This window comes from Anguilla rostrata, chromosome 6, assembly GCF_018555375.3.
Source record: "Anguilla rostrata isolate EN2019 chromosome 6, ASM1855537v3, whole genome shotgun sequence".
Lineage (NCBI taxonomy): Eukaryota > Metazoa > Chordata > Actinopteri > Anguilliformes > Anguillidae > Anguilla > Anguilla rostrata.
The window spans coordinates 15,091,222-15,113,194 of record NC_057938.1 but is presented as its reverse complement, the minus strand read 5'-3'; the positions used below and the strand labels follow the sequence as shown (position 1 = coordinate 15,113,194).

The 21,973-nt window shown below is 42.9% G+C and overlaps 1 protein-coding gene across 1 annotated transcript; it reads right to left on the bottom strand.

The window, feature by feature from the left end:
• Positions 1 to 750: 750 nt before the first annotated feature.
• Positions 751 to 20,180, bottom strand: si:ch211-267e7.3 (ADAMTS-like protein 2). Its single transcript, XM_064338594.1, has 18 exons — positions 19,659 to 20,180; positions 17,127 to 17,269; positions 14,758 to 14,833; positions 14,429 to 14,531; positions 12,850 to 12,995; positions 12,125 to 12,248; positions 11,732 to 11,812; positions 11,474 to 11,649; positions 10,816 to 11,242; positions 8,481 to 8,874; positions 7,551 to 7,654; positions 6,491 to 6,617; positions 6,030 to 6,243; positions 5,539 to 5,694; positions 4,869 to 5,039; positions 3,689 to 3,865; positions 3,356 to 3,500; positions 751 to 1,983 (listed from the first exon to the last, which is right to left on the bottom strand). The coding sequence occupies exons 1-18, from the start codon at positions 19,755 to 19,757 to the stop codon at positions 1,862 to 1,864; spliced, it is 2,985 nt and encodes a 994-aa protein (XP_064194664.1). The 5' UTR covers positions 19,758 to 20,180; the 3' UTR covers positions 751 to 1,861.
• Between the last annotated feature and the right edge of the window lie 1,793 nt (positions 20,181 to 21,973).

Genomic DNA, 21,973 nt, shown 5'->3' with positions numbered 1-21,973 from the left:
CCTGTTGAAAAATTTACTGTCACCATCCAAGAGGAGCAACCTTTAGCTTGTGTCATGACAGCGAGTTCTCTGATTTCTTGCAGTTAAGAATGATGAGCTTCTGAGTGCCCAAGTTACTTGCTAAAGTTACGTGCAGAGTTACTTGACAGATGGAACGTCTTGTGTTCTCCAGGGTGCAGGGTTAGTCATATGTCAAACTCAAGAGACACTTACGCCACATCGAAAGCACCAACCACAGGAAACATTAAGAACACTGATTCAGGTATTATTTTTTATTTAGGTCTCTACTCGCTGCATGTAGACCTTAAAACTGAATAAGAACATAAGTAAATGTTACCTTTACTCAACTGGGACTCTAGTTTATTGAGCATTTGTTAGCATGTGATGATGATCAAACTACCCAAGAAGGCTTAGTTCAAAATTCAAGACTGCAAAGGGTAGAAAAGCTCTCACACGACAAATTATTTTGCAGGTGTGATTCACGTGTTAGCAAGTGTGTAATGTGTTGGCAGGCCATGTTTGCCAGATTATTATTTGAAGCAAGCAAGCTGAGCAACAGCATGGACATTGTAGAAACCCAAATTCAGTTTTTAAATGAAACTATAAACAAGCTGTTTAACAGTATAAATTTTCCAACATTTTAATGTCATTTTTCAAAATTTCCTTCTCCTGCCCCTGCCCCTGTACAGAGCAATATTTGTTCAAAATTTGAGGACATTCTGGGTTGGGGTTAGGAGTGGCAGTGTGATGTATAATGGCAAAACATTATGTACTGCAACTCCAGCCTTTACAACAGCAAAAAAAAAAAAAAGAAAAACAGTACAGTACCATGTGTACAGTACAAAAATGCAGTCCCTCTACGCCAACTGCAGACAAGGCTTCCCTACCGCTCACTCCAATTCCATAGCTCATTTATTTGCTTACTGCTATTATATTCATGCATTCATATTTATATTGAGTTAATTTTATTTCAAATTTATATTTTTAAAGACATTCACAATAGATTTACAAACATAATAAATGAAATCCATGTTGTCCATTTTTTTAATGAAACGTTTGCTCTTTGTTAATGGGAATGCTTTTGTAAACATTTGATTAAATATCAAGATAAAACACCATGGTAAGTAAACTCAATATTTTAGAAAAAGTGTGTGGAGGATTACCAGTGTACTCAACATTCATTACAATTTGTCACTGACTATTTAGTAAAATAAAGGCAAGATTATTGGCCACTAATTACAAAATATATGTATTATGCTGTGTGTTATGTGTGTTGTACGTGTGCGTGTGTGTGCGCATATGTGCATGCGTTTGTGTGTGTGTGTGTGCATATGTGCATGTGCATGTGTGTGTGTGTGTGTGTGTGTGTGTGTGTGCATGTGTATGTGTGTTTGGCAAGAGAGGAGTGAGAAGCACAAATAAGCATCCAAACCTTCAAAAGGTTTGGCTTTATTTCTGCTTCTCTGTAGCACTCAATAAAAAACATACAAAAAAGTCTGTACAGGTACACACAACGATAAAGAAAAGGGACGTCTACAGTGTTGGGAGGGAGGTTCCAAAATGAGCTGAACGATCATCATCTGTACTGGTGACCCTGACCAAGACCCATGGGCTCTCCTGCTGCGGAGTCTGAGTAGCTACCCCTCAGACCGACCCAGGGCAAACCAGGTTGGGCCAGGCCAGGCCAGGCCAGGCCAAACCTACCTGAGGATCAATACCCAGTATAGCACCTTTTAGCGAGAGCCAGTTTCTGGCCCTACAAACACTCTACAATCTATGAAAATGAGTTCTGGTTACAGTGCGTCCTGTTCTGTGGACCGTCTTGGCCCTCTCTAGGGTGAGAGGTTGCCGCTGACGGTTGCTACTGGGCCTTGTTCTTGCAGGACTGACAGCAGGCCTTCCTGTAGTACCAGTGGGTGCAGAGCTTCACTTTCAGAACCAAAGCGCAGTTGGCAGTGGCCTTGTCCTGGCACAGGTCATCCACTGTGAGAGGAACAGACGTAAATCACTCGTATGTACTCACACCCCGCGAAAGACTGAAACGCTAGAAAGGTTGCCAGGTTTTACCGGGCTTGTTTGTTTCTCGCCCCGCCACAACAGTAGAGTAGACCGTCAGGACCCTTTGGCAATGGGGGTGATTCAGAACTGAATGTTCTTAACTTTTGACGGGGAAATCAAAATACACCAATTCAAAAGAAATTATTGGAATGGTTCCTTTTTTACTCATTTTTTAGGAACTCAATTTGAAGACCTAACAATTTTTAGATTGTTAGGTCTTTAGATTGTTAGATAATGACCAAAAATAAAAGAAGCCATGAACAGGAAGGCATTAAAACATTGCTTTTTTTGATACTGGCTTTTTGAAAGATATAATTAAGTAAGCTGGAGCGTACATCCCGTCTGTAGAATACCTCTATTGGCAAAATTGCCACCCATCTTGCATTCTCAAAAACAAAATGAAACTGGAAAATATTGACCAATAAAAGTGCAATGTAGAAAGATACACTGACCAGTGTATTAGTGGAAAGCAAGGGATGATTCTAGTTATATAACAGTCAATGTGTCAGTGAGGGAACAATGAAAAGCTGTCTCCCAGCAAGAAGGTGGTTTCTGATCAAGAAGCTCAGCTTAAAAGGGCTCTATTATTATTATTATTATTATTATTATTATTAGGACATTTAGCAAAATCTGGACAGATAGCACTCTGAGTAAATGGAAATACTGCCCCTCTAATTATTACTTTTTTGCACCAGCGATAATGAGAAAATATATCTATGTATCGTACAATAAGCGTGAAAAGTTGTAATGTGCCCATGCTACTGAGTTTATACCCTGTTTGGTTTACCAGTCAGTCTGTATCGCTGAGGTGACCAGACCACAAATGGCAGTTTATTTCTCAAAATACCCCTCGTTCAATTCAATTGACTCCCATACAGTAACCTTTGTGCATTCTATTCAAAATGGTTTTTTTCCTAATTATTAAATAATATACATGTGCACCTATAATTGTGTGCCAGCTGGGTTCCACACAGTTACCAGGCAGGTAAAAGATCTCTGTCATGGTAAGGTTTCTCCATGAGGTCATATTGTTGCATGAAACAATATACATGTACACCTGTAATTGTGTACCAGTTGGGTTGCACACAGTAAACAGGCAGGTAAAAGATCTCCGTCATGGTGAGTTTGCTCCATGAGGTCGTATTGTTGGATGAAACAATATACATGTACACCTGTAATTGTGTACCAGTTGGGTTGCACGCATTTAACAGGCAGGTAAAAGATCTCCGTCATGGTGAGTTTGCTCCATGAGGTCGTATTGTTGGACCCATCTAAGCTCAAGCGGTGCATATCATACCTGGGGACTCAGTGGGGCAGGGCTGCACCTCGCACGTTTGCCGGGCCTCAGGCTTGAGCGCCGAATCGCAGCTGTGTCCCAGCTCCGCCCCCTGGTAACACTTCACCTCCCGAACTTTGACCCCTGAGCCGCACGTCTTACTGCACTGCAGCGGGGAGAGAAAACGTGCACATATGTATACACACATACATACACACACGCACGCACCCACACGTAAACGAACGCATAGAAAGATACACCCGCACACAAACGAATACTGTGAAGAGCAATAAGTGTGTGCATTTACTGGCTGGTGATCTCTCTGATGAAGAGAGCGCGTGCGTGTGCAGATACCTGGGACCAGGAAGTGGTGAACCATTTTGAGCATGGCCGCTCAAAGCAGGGTGCACTCTCCTCTGGCCTTTGGGCCGCATCGCAGCTCTGCTCCGGGAACTCCTTAAACACCCCGTTCTCCAGCCCCGCGCACACCACCTGCCGCACCTTCACCCCCCGCCCACAGGTAGCGTTGCACTGAAACACACACACACACACACACACACACACACGGTCACTTCATAAAGACACATCATCATTTAAAAAGTTAAACTTGCAACTTCATAATGTTTCTCAAATTCAATCATTTAAGCATGACTGGAACTGGTTACCATGGGTGAAAGCTAAACTGCTTTAATCTTTAACTGCTACTATCACAGCAGCACCCTTGTTCACACTCTTTCATTGAAAGATCTTTTTCTTAGTCATGCCCATTCATTATAATGAAATGAAAGAGCATCAAAATGGGAAACTTCAGCTTCAACAAAGAGAGAAAGAACTTCAGATGTTTCATGGAAAATGATAGGAGAGTGGCTAAAATGAACATTACTTACTAAGATTCTTGGCTAGAGAGATATCTCAGGCAGAAGCTACAAGATACAGTGTTACAAAGATATCTCAGCTATGGGCAGCTTTGCTACCCAATTTTAACAACCTAAAGAGCAAGCATGAAGGGTCTATAGGAACATGTATAGCCAGCAGCTTCCATTATATCAAAAACACATTCCCAGCAACTCGCAGCCATAATAAAGCACAAACAGACCAAACTTGTTGAATGTTGCCAAATCAGGGTCAAAATGTTATTCAATTCACATCTCAAAGATGATAAAAATGGAAGTTGAGTTGTAAAAAGGAGAACATGTTATGTCTACTTAAGAATGCTGACGTTTCTTTAATGAGTCAAGATTAAGTGAACTCAACAAAGTTTTACAAGGCTTTAACTTCGACAGGATGACTAGGTGCAAAGTGCATCATAAAATCAAACCGTATATCATAAGCAGTATGGTACTGCAAGCTGCATCTGAAATATTTATTTCTGGCCAAGTCTCTGTAACAGCTTACGTAACATACAAAATTTTAGTGAACGAAGAAGTGCAGGAAGCCATCGGAAGCCATTACTGTGTCACTGAACTTTAACCCACAGCCCCTCCCCTCCTGTGTCAACTGTATCTGTGCCCCCTTCCCATCTGTGATACCGTACCTGCTCCCACTCTTGCTCCACCCAGTGGGCGGGGCAGTTCTTGTCCCCGCAGGGGTACACGGCCAGCGGCTTCAGGTCCAGGTCGCACTGCCCATCTGAAATGACGTTCCCGTCACTGTTCTTGCACACCACGTAGCGCGTCATCCGGCCCGTACCACAGGGTCCTGAGCACTTTAAGAGAGATAGGGAATCAATTCATTACATTACATTACATTACATAAATTCACTGTGACACGCTGACTGCGCACGTGTGTAAGTGTGTATGCAAGGCTTGGTATCGCCAGGGTTAAGGAAGTTCTCTCAGCTTCCATTCCAAAACAAAAGCATACCAGGAATGCACAAATACACTGGATTAAGACTGCACCTATGAACTCTATATGATATCACTTTCTCCTATTAAATGTCTTTTATGTATCTATTTTATGTTATCGGGGATAGTAAAAATTTAGGCTTGGGCCTTTCTGTGTGGAGTTTGTGTTCTCCCCGTGTCCGCGTGGGTTTCCTCTGGGTACCCTGGTTTCCTCCCACTGTCCAAAGACATGCAGGTAGACTAACTGGAGACTCTAAATTGTATAAGTGTGTGAGAGAATGGTGTATGTGCCCCGCGATAGATTGGTTTTTAAATATACTACTGTTCAAGCCTTCATAGATCTGTTATAAAGAAACTCACTGGACCCCAGTCCGACACGGTCCACCTTCGGTCACAAGGCGGTCCCTCGCACTCCTTCTCGCTCAGCGGGCGAACCGAGTCATTGCACAAACGCGTTTCCATGGAGCAGCGCACCTCCCGGCTCTGCAGGCCCCGTTCTCCACACCTGGCGGAGCACTGGGAAGACAAACGCAGGTATCACTATGGCAACAAAAGCCACTCGGCACTACTGATTGGTTAACTTGGGCTTACTTTAAATACATAAGGCCAATACATAAATACATAAGCTTTAGATGTAATAAATTTCCAATGAACAGCTACATTTCAGTGTCACAGAACTGTTTAATGCCCAGCCGATATTATGGGGATGAACAGACTCTTGAACAGCCATTCTCTAATGTGCAAATGACACCTTGTAAAAGGGAGGGTACTTAATATTTTAGCAATAAAGGGAAAACACAGGTGGGATCCGTGACGAATCACATCGACCGCAATTCAACACATGCTCGTACCTCTGACCAATCGGAGATCTCCCACTGCGGGCCGCAGCCCTTGTTCTTGCAGGCCTTGCGGGCCATTGGTTTCTGCAACTCGCTGGCCTGGCAGAGCTCGTCGTACACAGAGCTATCAAACCCGGGGGACATCATTTTCCAACAGCGCACGGTGCGGAACTGGTATCCTTCACCGCACGTCCGAGAGCACTCACTCCACCTGCTGGTCTCCCACCTGCAGCACAGGAACCATGGTCATTTTTTTTATTTTTATGAAAAGTAATGTGATGTAATATCTCCATATTTACATTAGTAAATCAAAAAATCATCTCAATAATCAAAATCTCTGGCGTGATTTTGAACACTGAGACGGACAGAAATTGACACTAAATCGATTCACTGATTGACTTAAATTGACATAAGTCTTCTGCAAGAAATGAGAAAGCCAACACTCTAAATTTGAGGTCTAAGTAGGTTCTGACCTTGGTGGACACTCTTTCCCGGTACAAAACTCATGGGTGGGTTCCGGCCTTGTCAAGGCATCGCAATAACTCTCATCCACCTCAGACCCATCGTAGCGAATGCACATGGCGTAGGATGTGCTTATTCCTGGAGTAAAATATTTTTCACCATTTAAGAACAGAAGACTTTCTTACAGTTATTCAAAATAATACAATGCATCAGTCTATCAAACTCATGAATAAGAAGATCTACATCTTGACAGAGTCAGGCATCCATAGTTACAAATGAGTACTTTTACCAGGATTATTTCATATGTTGCTGATACATAACAAAAAGCAGAACCTGCATAAAAAGGCTGAAATTCCTACAAAGATTACACGATATGGATGCAAATACCCTCAAATTATAGCTGACAGTGTGCACTTTAACCTCTTAGTCATTGTTCTATGTCAAAACCAATGGGGAGTACAGAGCCTAAATAAATAGAAATTGTGTCCCTATACAAATACTTTTGCATTTTATTGTATGCTATTAATGTAACCAGTGAATTGTTTTCATCGTACAAAATACTGTACTGCATGATAACAGTAAACAGTTGTAGACATGACTTCTTTAGATAGGCTTTCAGCAGTCAGGCCATACAAGACTGGAATCAAATGTAAATAACTCACATTTGGGGCATTTTGAAGATCTTCAAGGGTCATACACTCAATGCATGGTTCTCTCTACCTCTATAGAGAGATAGGTGTTATTTACATTGCATTCCAGTCTTTATTTGGGCATCATTTCACTACCTCAAGCTTCAAAGTGGACTGGCACAGTACGTTGTTGACCTTTATTCAGCAGTTAGGCCATACCATCAAACTAAAATCCCCCAACATTTCTCCCAAAAAGCATAAGAGAAAGAGAGACCGAGAGGGATAGAGAGGGAGAGAGAAAATGAAAGAGAGTGAGAGCAAGAGCTATTATTATAACCCTTGGAGGAGCTGTGCTATGACATCATGCTCTGAGAACACGTGCGAGTTGCTAAGGCCGAAGAGGACGCAGACAGCAGGGCGTGGGTGTGGCTCGTAGCTGCACCTGTGGTACATGTTGAACTGCAGGGTGCAAACGCAGATACCTTCCATCTGTACATGTCAGCCAGGCTGATGTCGTGATCGAGCGATCCCACCTCAAATTCGTTGCTGTGGAGAAGGGGAGATGGGGGAGGGGGCGTGGGGGGAAGTATGCAACATCACAGCTTCTTAGCCATTGGGCCAATGATAAAGTTTGTTCAAAATGTTACATACACCAGCTCTTACAAAGAATGTTAAGCTCAAGCCCCCCTCAGAACCAAAATGATACCCAAACAGGTTTGAGCCAATGAGGACCAAATGGTATCTGAATTAACACATTTTACTTTGTAAACACTATAATGTAAAGACTATTTAGCACGCTAGTACACATCTGTTTAGTGACATACATTTAGCTAAACATAATATTTTATGTCCAATTTTTTATGTGCTTCCATCAAAAATGGGACATCAAATACTGTGTTTAGCACATATGCTTCATAAATACAGGTCACAATAAATTACAATGAACAGTACTTTACCAAGAATGTGTAATTCGGAAGCCTTATTTTTCTGAAAGCCTAAAATATGTATTTTCTAAAACACAGAACTATTAATATAGTACTCATAGAACAGAAATGTATTTCATATTTTGCTGAAGGTCCCGGAACACCAATTTGGGAACCCCTGATGTACACTACTCGTGATGAATTATGGACGTTTTAACTAATGTTCCAGCATACCACAGATTTTGGCATAAATCAAGATACTAGCACACTCACTGTTTTGTTAGGAGGGGAAAAGAGGTAAATGAGCTTATAGCCAACTCTGGCACAATGCATAATAGTTAATTTTCTGAATTTTATGTAACACTTGCACATGTCCATTTGATATAAATAAAGACTGCATATAATCTCAAATAAATATGTCACAGTGACACCCCCCCCAGACAGCTCACCTCTCTGTATTGGGGGCCTGTACAGGCTCTACCTGATGCAGGTGGAATAGGTTTGTTTGTTGATGGGAGGAGCTGTTGGAAGGGTGCTCTATCTCTGTTAGAACCCCATAAGGGGCATCATCCTCTGGGCCTAGCTGCAGGTCAGAGGTCAGGCTTCCTGGGTACACCTCCAGGGAGACGCTGTTGTCCAATGAGGTGCTGGAGTTTCGGTGGACCTCAGGGCTCTCTTGGTCAGGACAGAGCGCATCGAGGGTGGAGCTGTTCTTACAGGCCCTCCTCAGACCTGCCTGTTTGGAGAGGAGTCCCAGAAACACACTCCGGAGGAGGGGTCTTGTATTGTGGGAGCTGTTCTGGTTGGCCGTGCCATGCCCATCAATCAGGTTTGAATCTGCTCCTGATTAGAAAGAAAAGTGGACCATTTATAATTCGGAAGAAAACAAGCCAACATGTTTAACATGTTTGGAGACAGCAGACTTTATAGGCATCTAGGTAATCTCTCCATCCATCCATCCATTTCCTTACACCACCAAGTCAGGGTGATGATGGCATCAGGGAAAGCTGAACAGCCCAGAAGTCCCTCTCCCCAGCAACTTCCTCCAACACTTCCTGTTGGATCCCTAGGCATTCCCAGAGCAGCTGGATGACAAAATCCCTCCAGTGCATCCTGGGTCTGCCTCAGGGTCTCCTCCCAGTTGGATGTGCCCGATACACCTCCAAAGGGAGGCACCCATGGGGTATCCTTCCCAGATGTTCAAACCACCTCAACTGGCCCCACCACCCTGCAGAGAAACCCGTTTTCAGCCACTTGTATTCAAGGTCTCACTCTCTGTACTCTCTACCCAAAGCTTGTAACCACATTTTAAAGTAAGAACAAAGAGTGACCGGTATATTGAGAGCCTTGTGGCTCAGCTCCCTCTTCCCTACCACAGCCTGATACCCACATGCCCACATTACAGCAGCCACTGCACCTAACTGGAGGTCAGTCTCACAATCCCTTTTACCCTCTTTAATGAACAAGATATCTGAACTCCTCTACTTGGTGCGGTTGCCCCCCTTCACCTGAAGAGCTACTTTTATCAAGGAGGGGACCACAGACTAGGAGGTGTTGATCCTCGTTCCAACTGTGCCACACTCAGCAGCAACTTCAATTCAAATCAATTTTATTTGCTTATTGCTTTTTACTGAGACACTATCACAAAGACACTTAACGGTGGACATACAAAAGAAAATTGGGGAAAAAAACCTAATGTGAACCTTCAAAAAGCAAACGATTGAGGTAAAAAAAACAGTGGGAAGAAAAACACTTAAAGAAAAGAGAGAAAAAAAACGCTCAATGGGAAGAAATTTAAGGAGGCAACCCGGCTATTGAAGGGGTGCCCATCCTCCACTGGCTGGCCCAGTATTTAGCCTCAGTGTGATGATGCCAAAAGGATGACATCATTCTCAAACAGCAGAGATGCCACTCTTATGCCCCCAAACCAGACACACTCCAGACGTCAGCTGCGCCCTGATATCCTGTCCATGAATTCCGCAAACAGAAGAGGAGAGAAGGCACATCATTGTTGGGGTCAGACAACCACCTGTTCCACATTCCAAGAGTCCATTTTTGCCACCAGCGCAAACGACGCCTGAAACCACTCAGCTCATGCCCCTTCCCCAACAGGCACTGCACTCAAAGATAATCCCTCACAAATAAAACAGACTATGAAGGTAGTAGCGTCTAAATCACTATGCATTTGCACATCGTACACAAGAGCACAATTTGCGCTAGTAACATTATGGCAAATTACTTTCTTGTTTGTGGAAAGCTTTATGATTAATGAAAAATCCAAACTATTACTCAAATGTGTATTATAACAACAGATTTTTTAGACCAAATAAGTTCACATGATTGGCATACTGCACTTGTAAAAGACATCTACTGCTGTCCCTTTTTGTTTTAACAGAAAGAAACATTTTTAAGGTCGTCACAAACATTTACATTATACCTATTGAAGGATATCTGTTGCTACCTTCAAATTCAGCCAAATTAAAGCGCCTTAGTAGGCAGCGTTCTGTGGTGCCTATGATTCTGAACAGTACTTAGAATAACAATTTTGGTGAAATGGAATACAGCCAATGTGTGCCTGTAAGCTCACTGTATCCATACTGGCCAAAGATAACAACAGAATTCCAAATAGCGTTTGTGCCAAAGCATTAATATTTCAATTGGCAGTAATGACTCTGTGTCACAGACAAAGCCAGTGGGTCAACAGGCACCCAGCAGAGCTCAGGCTCAGGGCCGAAACTCAGAGGGCAGGCCAGGCCTGGGGCATCTTCTCAAACTGGGACTCACCAAATTCGGTCAGTCCGTCGTGGTCATCCAGTTTGTGCTCCACTTTGTTCCGGAAGACTTTGTTGACGGGCCGGAAAAGCAGAACCCCCGGCAGGTTGGAGAGGTTGAGCGGGGCTTGCAGCTCCCACACCAGGTGCTCGGCAGAGTCCAGGTCCACAGCCGGAGAGACTTTGTCGGTCACCACAGGGGTCGTGTGGTTCCCAGGTCCCCGCCCATTACCCACATCGATCTCATTGTCCTTGTAGAACAGCTCCATCGAAGTGTCATTCAAGCCATGATCCATGCCCGGAGGTGGCATGGCCACCAGGACGCTCTTCCGTATCGCCTCAGGTGCGGCTGCCAGAGGGGGCGCTGTTCTGGGCTCGGGAGACCGGGGCACTGTGTATTCGTACGTGATGTGGGGCATCTTCCCATTCAAGTTGTAGTACTTGAGGAAGAACAAAAGAATAACTGACGCTTAAAAAAGGTCTCCAGACCTGACCTTTAGCAAATTTCCAAACCACCAAATTCACCAAACCAGATGGCCATATTGCAAACTAAAACTCAGACAACATGAAAAACAAGTATGATTTCGTGATTTCAAGGTTTTTAAAATATGCATGTTTAGGTAGCACTTCCACTGGTAATGGGCCTATTGTTTACATACCTAAATACCTACCATGACGTTCAGGCCTTGGTTGGTGGGTCCCTGTGCAATGATGTATTCAAAGCCATCAGAGATGAGGTTGGCCGGTCTCCTGTACTTGAATACTGTTCCTGCCACACGAAAGTTCCTAGGGTTGTCAATGACAGTGTTGCCATTGAAAAAGAAGTGCCCAGCTTCATCCGAAAGAGCTGTGGGAGGAGATGAATTTTAATCAAGCATACACTAGGCATGTCAGTCTGAGTGAAATTTCTGAGTGAGTCTGAGTCTTACCCAGGATATTTTCAGTCTTCCGGCGCTCGATAATCTGGATGTCAGTAGCTCCAACCGGAATGTTGGTTATCAACAGATAACCTAATGAAAGATATGGATAACCCCTCAGAAACAAGCCACCGGTAGCTTTACAATCTCTTCCAGCTGATATATACATCCGATTTTTGCATTGTTTATTTAGGTAAACTATAGGTGCGTTTCACACTCAATTATTCACACTGCTATGAATGACATATTCAGTATGAACACTGAATGGTTTGAACTGTTACATTTTCAGCACATCATGACAAAGACTCAGTTTGACACATTATACAAAAGTTATGTCTGTTTCTAGAGCATTTGAGAGTAGCAAGGGGAGGGTTTACAACCTCTTGGTGCCAGTGTAAGGTATACCTAACTGTGTGATTCCTTTTCGGTAAGATCCGGAGATGCGGTAGCAGGAGCCGCCATTTCCGCCACACACCCCGCACTTATCTACCGTTTTACTGGAGTACAGCTTCCCATCACACCCCACCATCTGTAGCCCCACACACAGGAGGAGTGGAGGGATGGGAGAGCAGAGCAGAGTTAACATGTAGACACCAGAAATTGTGCAAGAGCCAAAGAACAAAAATCACTCCTGGACGAGCAACCTACTGCTTTCTGGCCAAACACAGAGGCCCACAATTGCTGTTTTTTTTTTTTTTACCGTAGCAACCAATTCATACCTAATACCAGGTGAGGAGAGTGGTGCAATCAATTGCTTAATGCATCATTACATGCTGAGTAGCAATTTTATCAACAGACCCTATGGCTTTCCAGGACTGGGGTTGAGGACCACTGGTATAACAACATAACGTGCTTAATCAAAGTCTGAAATACGAAAACAAACCATTGGAAAAATCTAAAATTAAAGATATGGCATATGAAAATAATGGTGATGTACTAGCATAACAAATAATACTGTAAGAATGGGTTTTGGCATTTTCTTGGGCTGAAGTCAAGACATCTTCAGAAAAAGGGATTTAATAAGCAGGTCTGAGAAATGGATGAATAATTGTTTGTAAATAGTTCTGGGGTTTCACTTAGTGCTCATGGCTTCCCTAAAGCCCAATGAAAAATTGAAACATAAATTAGACCTGGCAATGGCCCTCAATGCAGACACCCTGGTAGATTCCATCCCGACAGTAGGTACCATCCTGGGCTGGCACCAGGAGCTGCCTCTCCCCCGTCGTGGTGGTGCACTGGAGGTCGCATGGTTTATTGGAAATGCTGGTATAGTCATCTGAACAGGAAATGACATCATAAGCTCAGAACTAGAAGAAGGACTGGCTGCAGAGGTCGTACTACACGTTAACATATTTCTAATTCAATGGTCCTTATAAAGCCAATTCCATGGTCACTGAATGGAACTAAATTCCCCATTTTTAACTTTATAAGGAGAACATGCTGTCTGCCCTCCTCATGCATTCCCTCATTCCACACAGAAAGCCAAACAAGACCAGGTCAAAACCTAGTATATGGCTGGACCTAACACACGTGACCCGCCCAACCAACGGTGTAACTTCGTAACTCAGCCGACCAATGGTGTAACTTCATCACTCAGTCACTCAGTCAGTCACAGACATTTGCGTTTGTAGGGCTGGCCCCGCTGTTGCGGTCCAGCCAAAAAGAGAGGCTGACAGACAGAGACGGGATCACAGTACAGAAAATGCCATGGCAGAGAACAGAATCCCCCACATGTGGGACCCACACACAGGCTAACAGTTGACCGCCCCACAGATTGTGCCACACTGCCCCCCTTGAACTTAAAACGTAACCCTTTCACTTTTCTTTCTTTTATAATGTTGTCTTTTGAGCCATACAATTTCAATACTGGTAATTAGGGATGGGTATAATTTAGATGTAGATTACCAATGCTAAAACGATACTTTTAAAATAGGACCAGCGTCTAAATGAAGCCTGAACTGATACCTTCTTTAAAATAAAGAGCAATTGACAACATTATAGAACATCTTTTTATTTCAAAGACAAAGAAACTGAACACCTGAATTGTTTTATTTAATTGTTTAAATTACACGTTATCCTTAAAATCTACACTGTTTTGTTTCTGGCATTCTGACCAAGTTTAACATTAGCTAGCTTGCTAACGTTACATGTGGCCACTAACTGAGGTGACAGAGTGAGTGTAATGTTAGCTAGTGAAGGCGTGTGGCACCAAAATGAGGCACCAACATCTGCATTGCAATTCAGTCCATTAAGTACCGGTCATATGGGAACCGGTGCTAGGTTTTGTTACCCAACCCTCCAGGTAATGCTTACCTCCATCTGAACATTCACTGCACAAACCAAGAAAAATACTTATCTAGACCTATCTATTTATTTTGGGATCACAAATGTGTCTGCTCTAAAGCACACTAAAGCAATGGACACAATCAAAATGAAAAAGCAGAAGTTGCTCAAATAGTGGCAAAAGAGGTACAACCCACCAAGCGGATATGAGTAACCTTTCTTTGAGTAAATGAATAAGCATTCCTCACTCCTCCCCTGTATGGTTACCAAAATCATCTTCAGTGCATGTATTCAAGAATCACATCAGAGATACATGATTCCTAGAAGTTCCATCACAACATTAACTGCCTGAACCACCCAAAACACCCAGCCAGATCTAATGGAGGATCTGCAACAGACGGTCTCATTTCCTGTGGTAGGACTTACCCGGATAGAGGGGGACCCACACATAGTGCCGGCGGCCAAAGGCTTTGGCATTGAAGGAGGAACACTGCTGCTGTTTAAAGCTAATCCGGTTGCTTGGGCATGGCTAGACAAGAAGGGATAAAAAGGCTGTATTACAGCTGTTTATTTTGACAGACCCAACAGGACAGTGTCCCCAAGCCCTGGTGAATGGGAGGCCTCCATCTCATCCCTGCATAAGGCAGAATTTTTCATTGTAGTCGACATACTGTATCCAATTTCATGCTTCAGTCCACCCCTGGTGATCCAGCTTATATCACACTTACAGTCAATGGCTTTTAATCAGTAAATACCTGGTTTGGACACAGCTGGTACTGCTTTGAGGATCCAACACAGATGGAGGTGTTGACATTTTGCGCTGCAATAAGCCTAGGGGAAATAATGAACAAACAAGAACATATTGCAGAAACATGGCTGCTTTTATGTAATTAGCTGAAAGCAGTTTAGCATCCAAGCGTGAACCACCAATACCATTCAGTTCAACAGAAGTCTACAGGGATCTCCGGGTAGGCTATCGCTAGTCTGGAACCTGTCTGGAACCTAGAGCATAGCATCGGGCCTAAGTCGGGAACGCATCGTGGTTTCACACTCGGCACTCCCACCTAATCTGACTGCAGATGTTGGACTCTCCCGTTTTTTTTCACAGCTCTCTTGCTAAACTCCTGGATGGCCAGATGTGAGACTCTTCCTTTTTTCTTTTTTCTCTGCCCCCTTTCCTTTTCTTTTTTTCTCTCGCGCACGGGGAGCACTAATGGGAGCCAGCTGGACCGGCTCAAACTCGGCACTTATCGGCAGAGTAATCTCCAGGAGAACAGCGGGCTGTTTGCTTTAAAAGCTGTTTTATAAATACATTGTCATTTTGGCCAGAGTTATGGCTGTCAGGTGGACTGGTTGCCAGTGGATTGATGCTCATTCCACAAGACATTCCTCAGGTCACTCAGTGCTCTGAGAGTAATTCTTCAAGGGCAAATATCCTCTTTACTATGCGGGAGGACAATATAGTTAGCACATCCATCTTAGTTTTAAGTAACAGGAAAATAATAATAATGACATTTTATTTAAAGTACGTTTCAAAAAAAGAAAACTAGACATATTTTTTATCTTCTGTCCTCCACACACACACACACAAACACACATTCATATTTTCTCTTAATCTCCTGCAGTCAATTTTAAACTGAAATTAAGTTTTCTGACCCAAGACTGCAGACTTTAAGTGGAGAAGGCTACTACCAATTGTCATTAACCCATTTTCAAATATGAATGATTGCCAAGGGGACTAGACTAAATTAGGATTAACCATAGTCTATTTCTCCTAAGCGCACACATAATTGCCTGAGAGGCTGTCCTAATATGCACACTTGACCACACTTGCATGCTTGGGCTCTTGGCATGCATGCTAATGTTCTTAGTGTAAGAGAGCAAGTGTGTCATGTTACTGGAATAATCACTGAATGTGTACTTTATTCAGACTTATGCCAAGACCGCTCCTGAGCAATATCTGGCCAAGTACACAAACCTACCATGCAGCAAGTTGGTGACGTTTATTCTTGACGCCAGTCGCAAGTTTGACGGCTTGTGTGTTTATTGTAGGAAAATGCCACCAAGGAAATATAAATGGAAGAAAGACGTTTGCAAAGGTGCATATGTTGTAACTTTATGATTCATATTGTAGCATCATGATGGTATATAATGTTAGCAGGCTAAATTTGTTTGTAGGTACCAAGCCCACATCAAGCTTTGCACAGCTATTAATAGTGGTGTGACTACAATAAATTATTTTATATAGGGACGTATAACAAAAAGATTGACCCGACTGTTTTAAAAGTCTCCAAGCTCTTGAGCACTTAATACAAACTTTCACACTAAATGCAAATTTACGTTCCACATCACAATACGTCACCAATGTGTGCAAGTACCCAAGTGCACTTGGCCAAGCGTGGAGAAATGGGAACAGTCCATTAGTGTACTCTACTTCCCACTAAACATCTTGACATTTTAATGATAACAGAGAGAACAGATGACTGTAAATCAGACCTATTGGGACCCAGAGAGAATATAGTGAAGATCGGTCTTGACTTTAAACGCATCCTATTTTGTTACTCTTTTATTTTTCACGTGAGGAAAACAAAACATAAACGCACCACATTAGAGCCTAGAGTTTAAAATGATCTGCAGATGGGTGATACTTGGGGTATTCCAAATTTTCACGCTTGTCAAACATGCAAAACAGAATAAAAAACAGGTTCAAGACATGTTTTCAGCCTCCCCCATCTCAACCATGAGCCTACACTGAAAATATAACAGGAGGAAAAAATAACAAGGTCCAGTTTCAGCTGAAACTATGGGCTACCCACTGATGAGGAATGACACACCCAGAACAAATAGAGGGTTCAGTGTGAGGTCGATCCAGCTGAGTACAGACCCATAAAATAAAATCTGTCAGAGGTGCTATAGGTGTGTTGCTTTCAGTCAGCAGGTAGGATTCTTTCATTTAATCCATTTATGCACTGGTTTGACTTTGGCCTTTACCTAAACTCAAGTCCTCATGTGATGGCAGTGGATGAATGCACAGAATACGTCAGCCACCTAGAAAAGGAGTGTCGCTTACAAGCAGATAAACGCTGCACTGTAATGCACTGTGTGGCTTGGTGAGTCGGTGTACCTCTGCTGTAGACAGTGACGTTCCTGTGACCGCACCCCTCCTCCACAGGTTCGAGAGCAGGTGGACCAGCTGCTCCACTCCCCCCACCACTGTGCCACCTCTTCAGATTGGTGCTGGGGTTCAGCCCTTGCCTCACTACTGTCCTGGCAGAGACAGAGAAACTGTTCTTCACCCCTGTCCCCACTCCGGATGGGTGTGTGTCAGCAAGTGTGTGCATGTGTGTGGGAGGGGTTGTCCACTTTCATGCCCACTGGAGCTCCAGCCGAGACGTACGCCTCCTCCTCTCTGTGTGTCACTTCGCCACAGCTGTGCAAAAAAATAAATAAAAAATAGGGCCGCAACTAAACAGAGACGCCGCTGTAAAGCCATTCTAAACGGGACTAAATTTTGGCAACAGTCGCTGGCTCAAAAGTGCTCTCTTTCACAGGAGTAATTTCAGAAGTGAACCCCGTATGATCACGCCCAGTGATATTCGCGCGGTTCCAGTAGGAAAATTGCAACTCCTGAAAAATACCACAGCCCTTTCCGCACGATTTATTTGTCTGCCATGTCCGTTTTCCGAATAACCAACGGATAGGAACTAAATCGCCAGCGTGATCATATTTACAGCCATTGATCCTACAGATTATTAATTTCATTGATGGTTCAACGGTTTCGAAGCGATATCCTGTAAACGCGCCCCTATATACATCTGGCAGGAACATTTCTCCCAGAGTGAGCTCTAACGGTTTCATCCCAGGGGAGCATTTATTCTTTTTTAGTCTAATCCGTGTGACACGGTTAAAGGAGGCTTCGGGTTAAACTGTTTTCTTACGACCCCCTGGGATAGCACAGGCCGAACCCAAAAAGAGAGCATTGGGTCTGAAAAAAGTGGTGTAGGAAAGAAGAGACGCTACGGCTTAGATTCGAAACAGAGCTCCAGACCGGCTATGAATCTCTTGTCTTTTCTAAGTACAAAGGCAAGCCAAGATAAAAAGCCGAGTTCGCGAGCGGTGAGGAGGGAGGGAGGTAGGGTGTGTGTGTGTGTATGACTCTGAGAAGAGAGAGAGAGAGAAGGAACACGGCCCCTCAAATGAGAGCCAGATGAAAGGGCGAACAAAGGTGGGCGAATTAAGCCGACTCTTCTTGTCTAGACGTCAAGTTAATCGCCCCCTTCAACCCCTGGCCATTTTAAAGGGCTTGTCCAGCAATTTTGGCCTGTTTTGTAGTCTCGCTGGCTAGCATCATGAAATAATTTTCAGTATATTTTGTGTTGCATATACAATAGATGTCTTTAAATGTAACAATATTTCCCTAAACGAAAAAACAGCTACGTTGCGTGTTTGTACGATGTAGGATACGTTGTAACGTATTTTAATTGTAAGTTACATTAATAAACGCATGGTAATGTAAAAAAAACAAAAAAAAACTTTCGTAACAATGAACATTTCTGCGAAAACCCAAACACACATGAAAGCCATCCAACTGTTATTCCCCGCGCATTTAGCGAGGGACCTGAAGCCTGTCCAAACTGGAATCTGTCAGCCCATGTGTTTTGTGTCTGGATACCCTCTGGATGTTTGGGAATCTAAACAGACAACAGCCCCTTTAAAAAATCACTTTAATGCGCCAGGCATTCAAATTGCGGACCCCCCAGAAAGTACAAGTCAAACTTGGCGACAGAGAGGGAAGCGCTGGGACGCCTTGGTGACGTCAGCATAATATTATCAAGCCATAGAGCAGTGATCAGGTGGAGGATCAACTCAGGAAAAAAAACCTACATACATCCACAGTTGTAAATATTATGCATAATATTTAATTTGTCAGACTTTGCCAATGTATGTTTGCCCTAAATTTAAGAAAATAACGCGAGTAAGGGACATACAAGTATATTTCCATACGACAGTTTTAAAATAGCCTACTTTGCCAGTTAGCACAGGTGAAATAATGTTAGATAAAGGTTGTTACTCATGTACAATCTAAACAAGAATAAATTTGAGTATAGCCGTCTTTGACTTAATTTAAAGTGGTTCCATGCGACGGTGTTTCGGTTCACGAACTCAGTGGAGACCCCGTTCAGTTTGTGCAATACCTTTCTCTGTGACTCCGGCCTCATTAGTTTAAACCCAGTGGACCACGAAGCCTAATAATAGGCAGCCACTTCAACAACTTTGGAAATTCCAGGGAGACATTAAGACCCCGGCTGGGCTTTGATCTTTAAGCTTGAAGACCACAAAAGGGGTATGAAAAGAAGTGCGTAACTGTTAAGGGAGAAATCATGAACACTAGAAAATACTAACATTTTTAAAAAGAACTGGCTAGCCTAATTTCTAATGCAAACGTGTTTCACTTTTAAAAGTTTGGGGGAAGTGCTTTCCTGAGTATGGTTCCAGTGTGCTTTCAGAATACAACCGGCAAATTACTGTAACGTTTGCTAACAGAAGCGATTGCGAGACAAGTACAACGCAAGCTGAAATGCAGTTAAAAAACCATCCAATCTAAACAAGAAAAATGTTAACTTACATTGAAAAAAGTTAAAAGTGTGCGATTTACCTTAATGTTGGCGCTGGATGCTTTCGCAAAAATCCAGAGAAGCAAGGCTGCGCCGTGAATAAGAACAGCAGCGAATCTTGCGCTCCAAAGACAGTACATGGTTCATTTAAGAACACGAACGCCTCACCCCCAGCCTCAACCACAGCTTAAAAAGACTCGCGTTAAGAGGTCTAATGAGAAGAAACCTTAATGCATTAATGACTTTACAACCTGCTGGCCTGGAGGAAAAGGGGGCTGGTCACACCGACTTTGATTGACGTTGTAGACTTGCGGAACTTAGCACGTTGCCATCAGTTCTGCTATTTACGTGCGAGCGCTTCTTTCGAAGAGTTTCATGTGTCTGCGCTAGTTACCTGTAATGGTACACTGTCTTTAAGATCCCTATGTCTTACCGGACAGCCAATCTCTGGCTATATGATTAGTCCAGTTGAAATCGTCGTGCACGGAGAATAAAAAAATCCATGTGACACTCAATGGTTCACCAAGCAGTCTTCCGAGAACTATCGGGGGAAGAATCAATTGACCGAAGTAAACTATTCACATAGAATACAAATGCTCGAACAAATATTCAAAAGCCTTGGAGCGAAGGACCTGGACATTTAAGCAGAACCAGACAAAACACACAACTGGATAATGTACCGCACAAATAATAACATTGCACAAGAGCTGGACATACACGCGAATGTCTCCATCCTTATGGTTACCGGTCCACTTTCAAAAGCGACTATACTAAAACCACATTAGCCCAGTGTCTCCCTGGGAATTGTGCACGTACGCGTACATTTCCTATTTGGTAGCAAACATAAAATGACAGTAACCTAAAACAAATTTAAACGTTCCTAAAAGATAGGTGGACATCAGTAGCATAATTTAAAAGAAATCGTGATATTGTAATACCCACATATCTGTACAGCAACCATCTGCATACTATAATTCCTCCATTGTTTATATTTTCCTATTCCTAACTTTCCCTTATGCTTTGTAAACGCTGACATTAAAAAAATGTAGATATTTTTGGTCCCTTTTTGTCATTAGTTTTCTGCATGCATTGAAAAGCTTGCCAGGTCATGTAGTAGAAGCAGAGACCCCTCGGGGTGTTCAAGACCAGGCTTGACACAGTGCTGGATAATCTCTAGACAGGAGGCAAAATGACAAGCCCAGATGGGCTGAATGGCCTGTTCTCCTCATCAAACAATCTTAGTTTGTACTCATGTGGTGTGGCATGACAGTTGCACAAAACATACATTGTGAGCGCTTCCAACGGGTTATAGAAATGAGCAAGGTGAGGCTCCGTTTTCAAAGTGCACCAGCAGCTGTGTCTAACTTGCGCTTTGTTTTCTGTCATATTTTTGTTTATTTCTCCTCTTCTCTTAATACGATTATACAGTAAGCTATAACATGTGCACATAATTATAAACAGATTCAGTGTTTAATACTCTGAGCTGCAGTAAAATACATCCCATCAGGCCACTGCAGCATTAACAAACAGCTTCTCCTGCTGGTTTTGTATATAAATTCAGGAATGTGAATTTACAAATATTCTGGTCTTTCAAGACATCGCTCTCCATATTCCTGTGTATCTGAGGATGTGCTGGAAATGCAGGTTTTTTTAAGACTCTGCCTGTACGATAAATGTATTTAAACCTTCTACTGAGTGAAACAGTCACTAATGGTGCTCAACACAAGCACAAGCATAGTTGCAGGTTTGAGGCTTGGCCACGGATATGTTATAAGCAGATTATAAACATGCTACAGCTGCAAATGTTCTAATACCATCAGAAGAAAAACTTGGAGATGGGCTTGTAGATAGGGGGCTATGTTTCTAGGATCACTATTAATGATTTGTGACTGGGTGTGTAAAGTAATTCATAGTTGTTGCATAACCCCAGCATCACTTCCTTAGCTGGAGGCACAATTATGGTTTGGGTGATGAGGATATTTAACCCTATTCAGAGGGTATAGCCTGGAGAAAATCAGGAGAGAACTATTCTATCTTAAAGCCTATAATTGAATCAAACTACCATACATCACAGCAAAGAATACAAGCTTGTTCTTGCACCTTATTTTTTACATACTGTGTAGAGAGATTCCTCAAATTTAAAAAATGCGTACAGGCCTTCCACACAAATGCAATGCAGGCTTTGTTTCAAAGCTATTGATGGTAATAGCATATAACATTGTTAACTGTGACTGGAACGGCTTGAATTTTCCGTGCAGTTGCACTGTTTGGTATTAGTATTTGTGGCAGTCAGCACCTTCAGGCAATGCATAACTGGTTGTGGCCTCAGGATCTCGAACAGAAGGGATTTCCTTCT

Excerpts from the sequence above, each read along its gene's own strand:
- si:ch211-267e7.3 (XM_064338594.1), bottom strand. The coding sequence starts at position 19,757 with ATGTACTGTCTTTGGAGCGCAAGATTCGCTGCTGTTCTTATTCACGGC. Across the intron at positions 14,532-14,757 it reads ACCAGCTGTGTCCAAACCAG|CCATGCCCAAGCAACCGGAT; the intron begins GTATTTACTGAT and ends CTTCTTGTCTAG. Across the intron at positions 1,984-3,355 it reads CTGCCCCACTGAGTCCCCAG|TGGATGACCTGTGCCAGGAC; the intron begins GTATGATATGCA and ends TTCCTCTCACAG.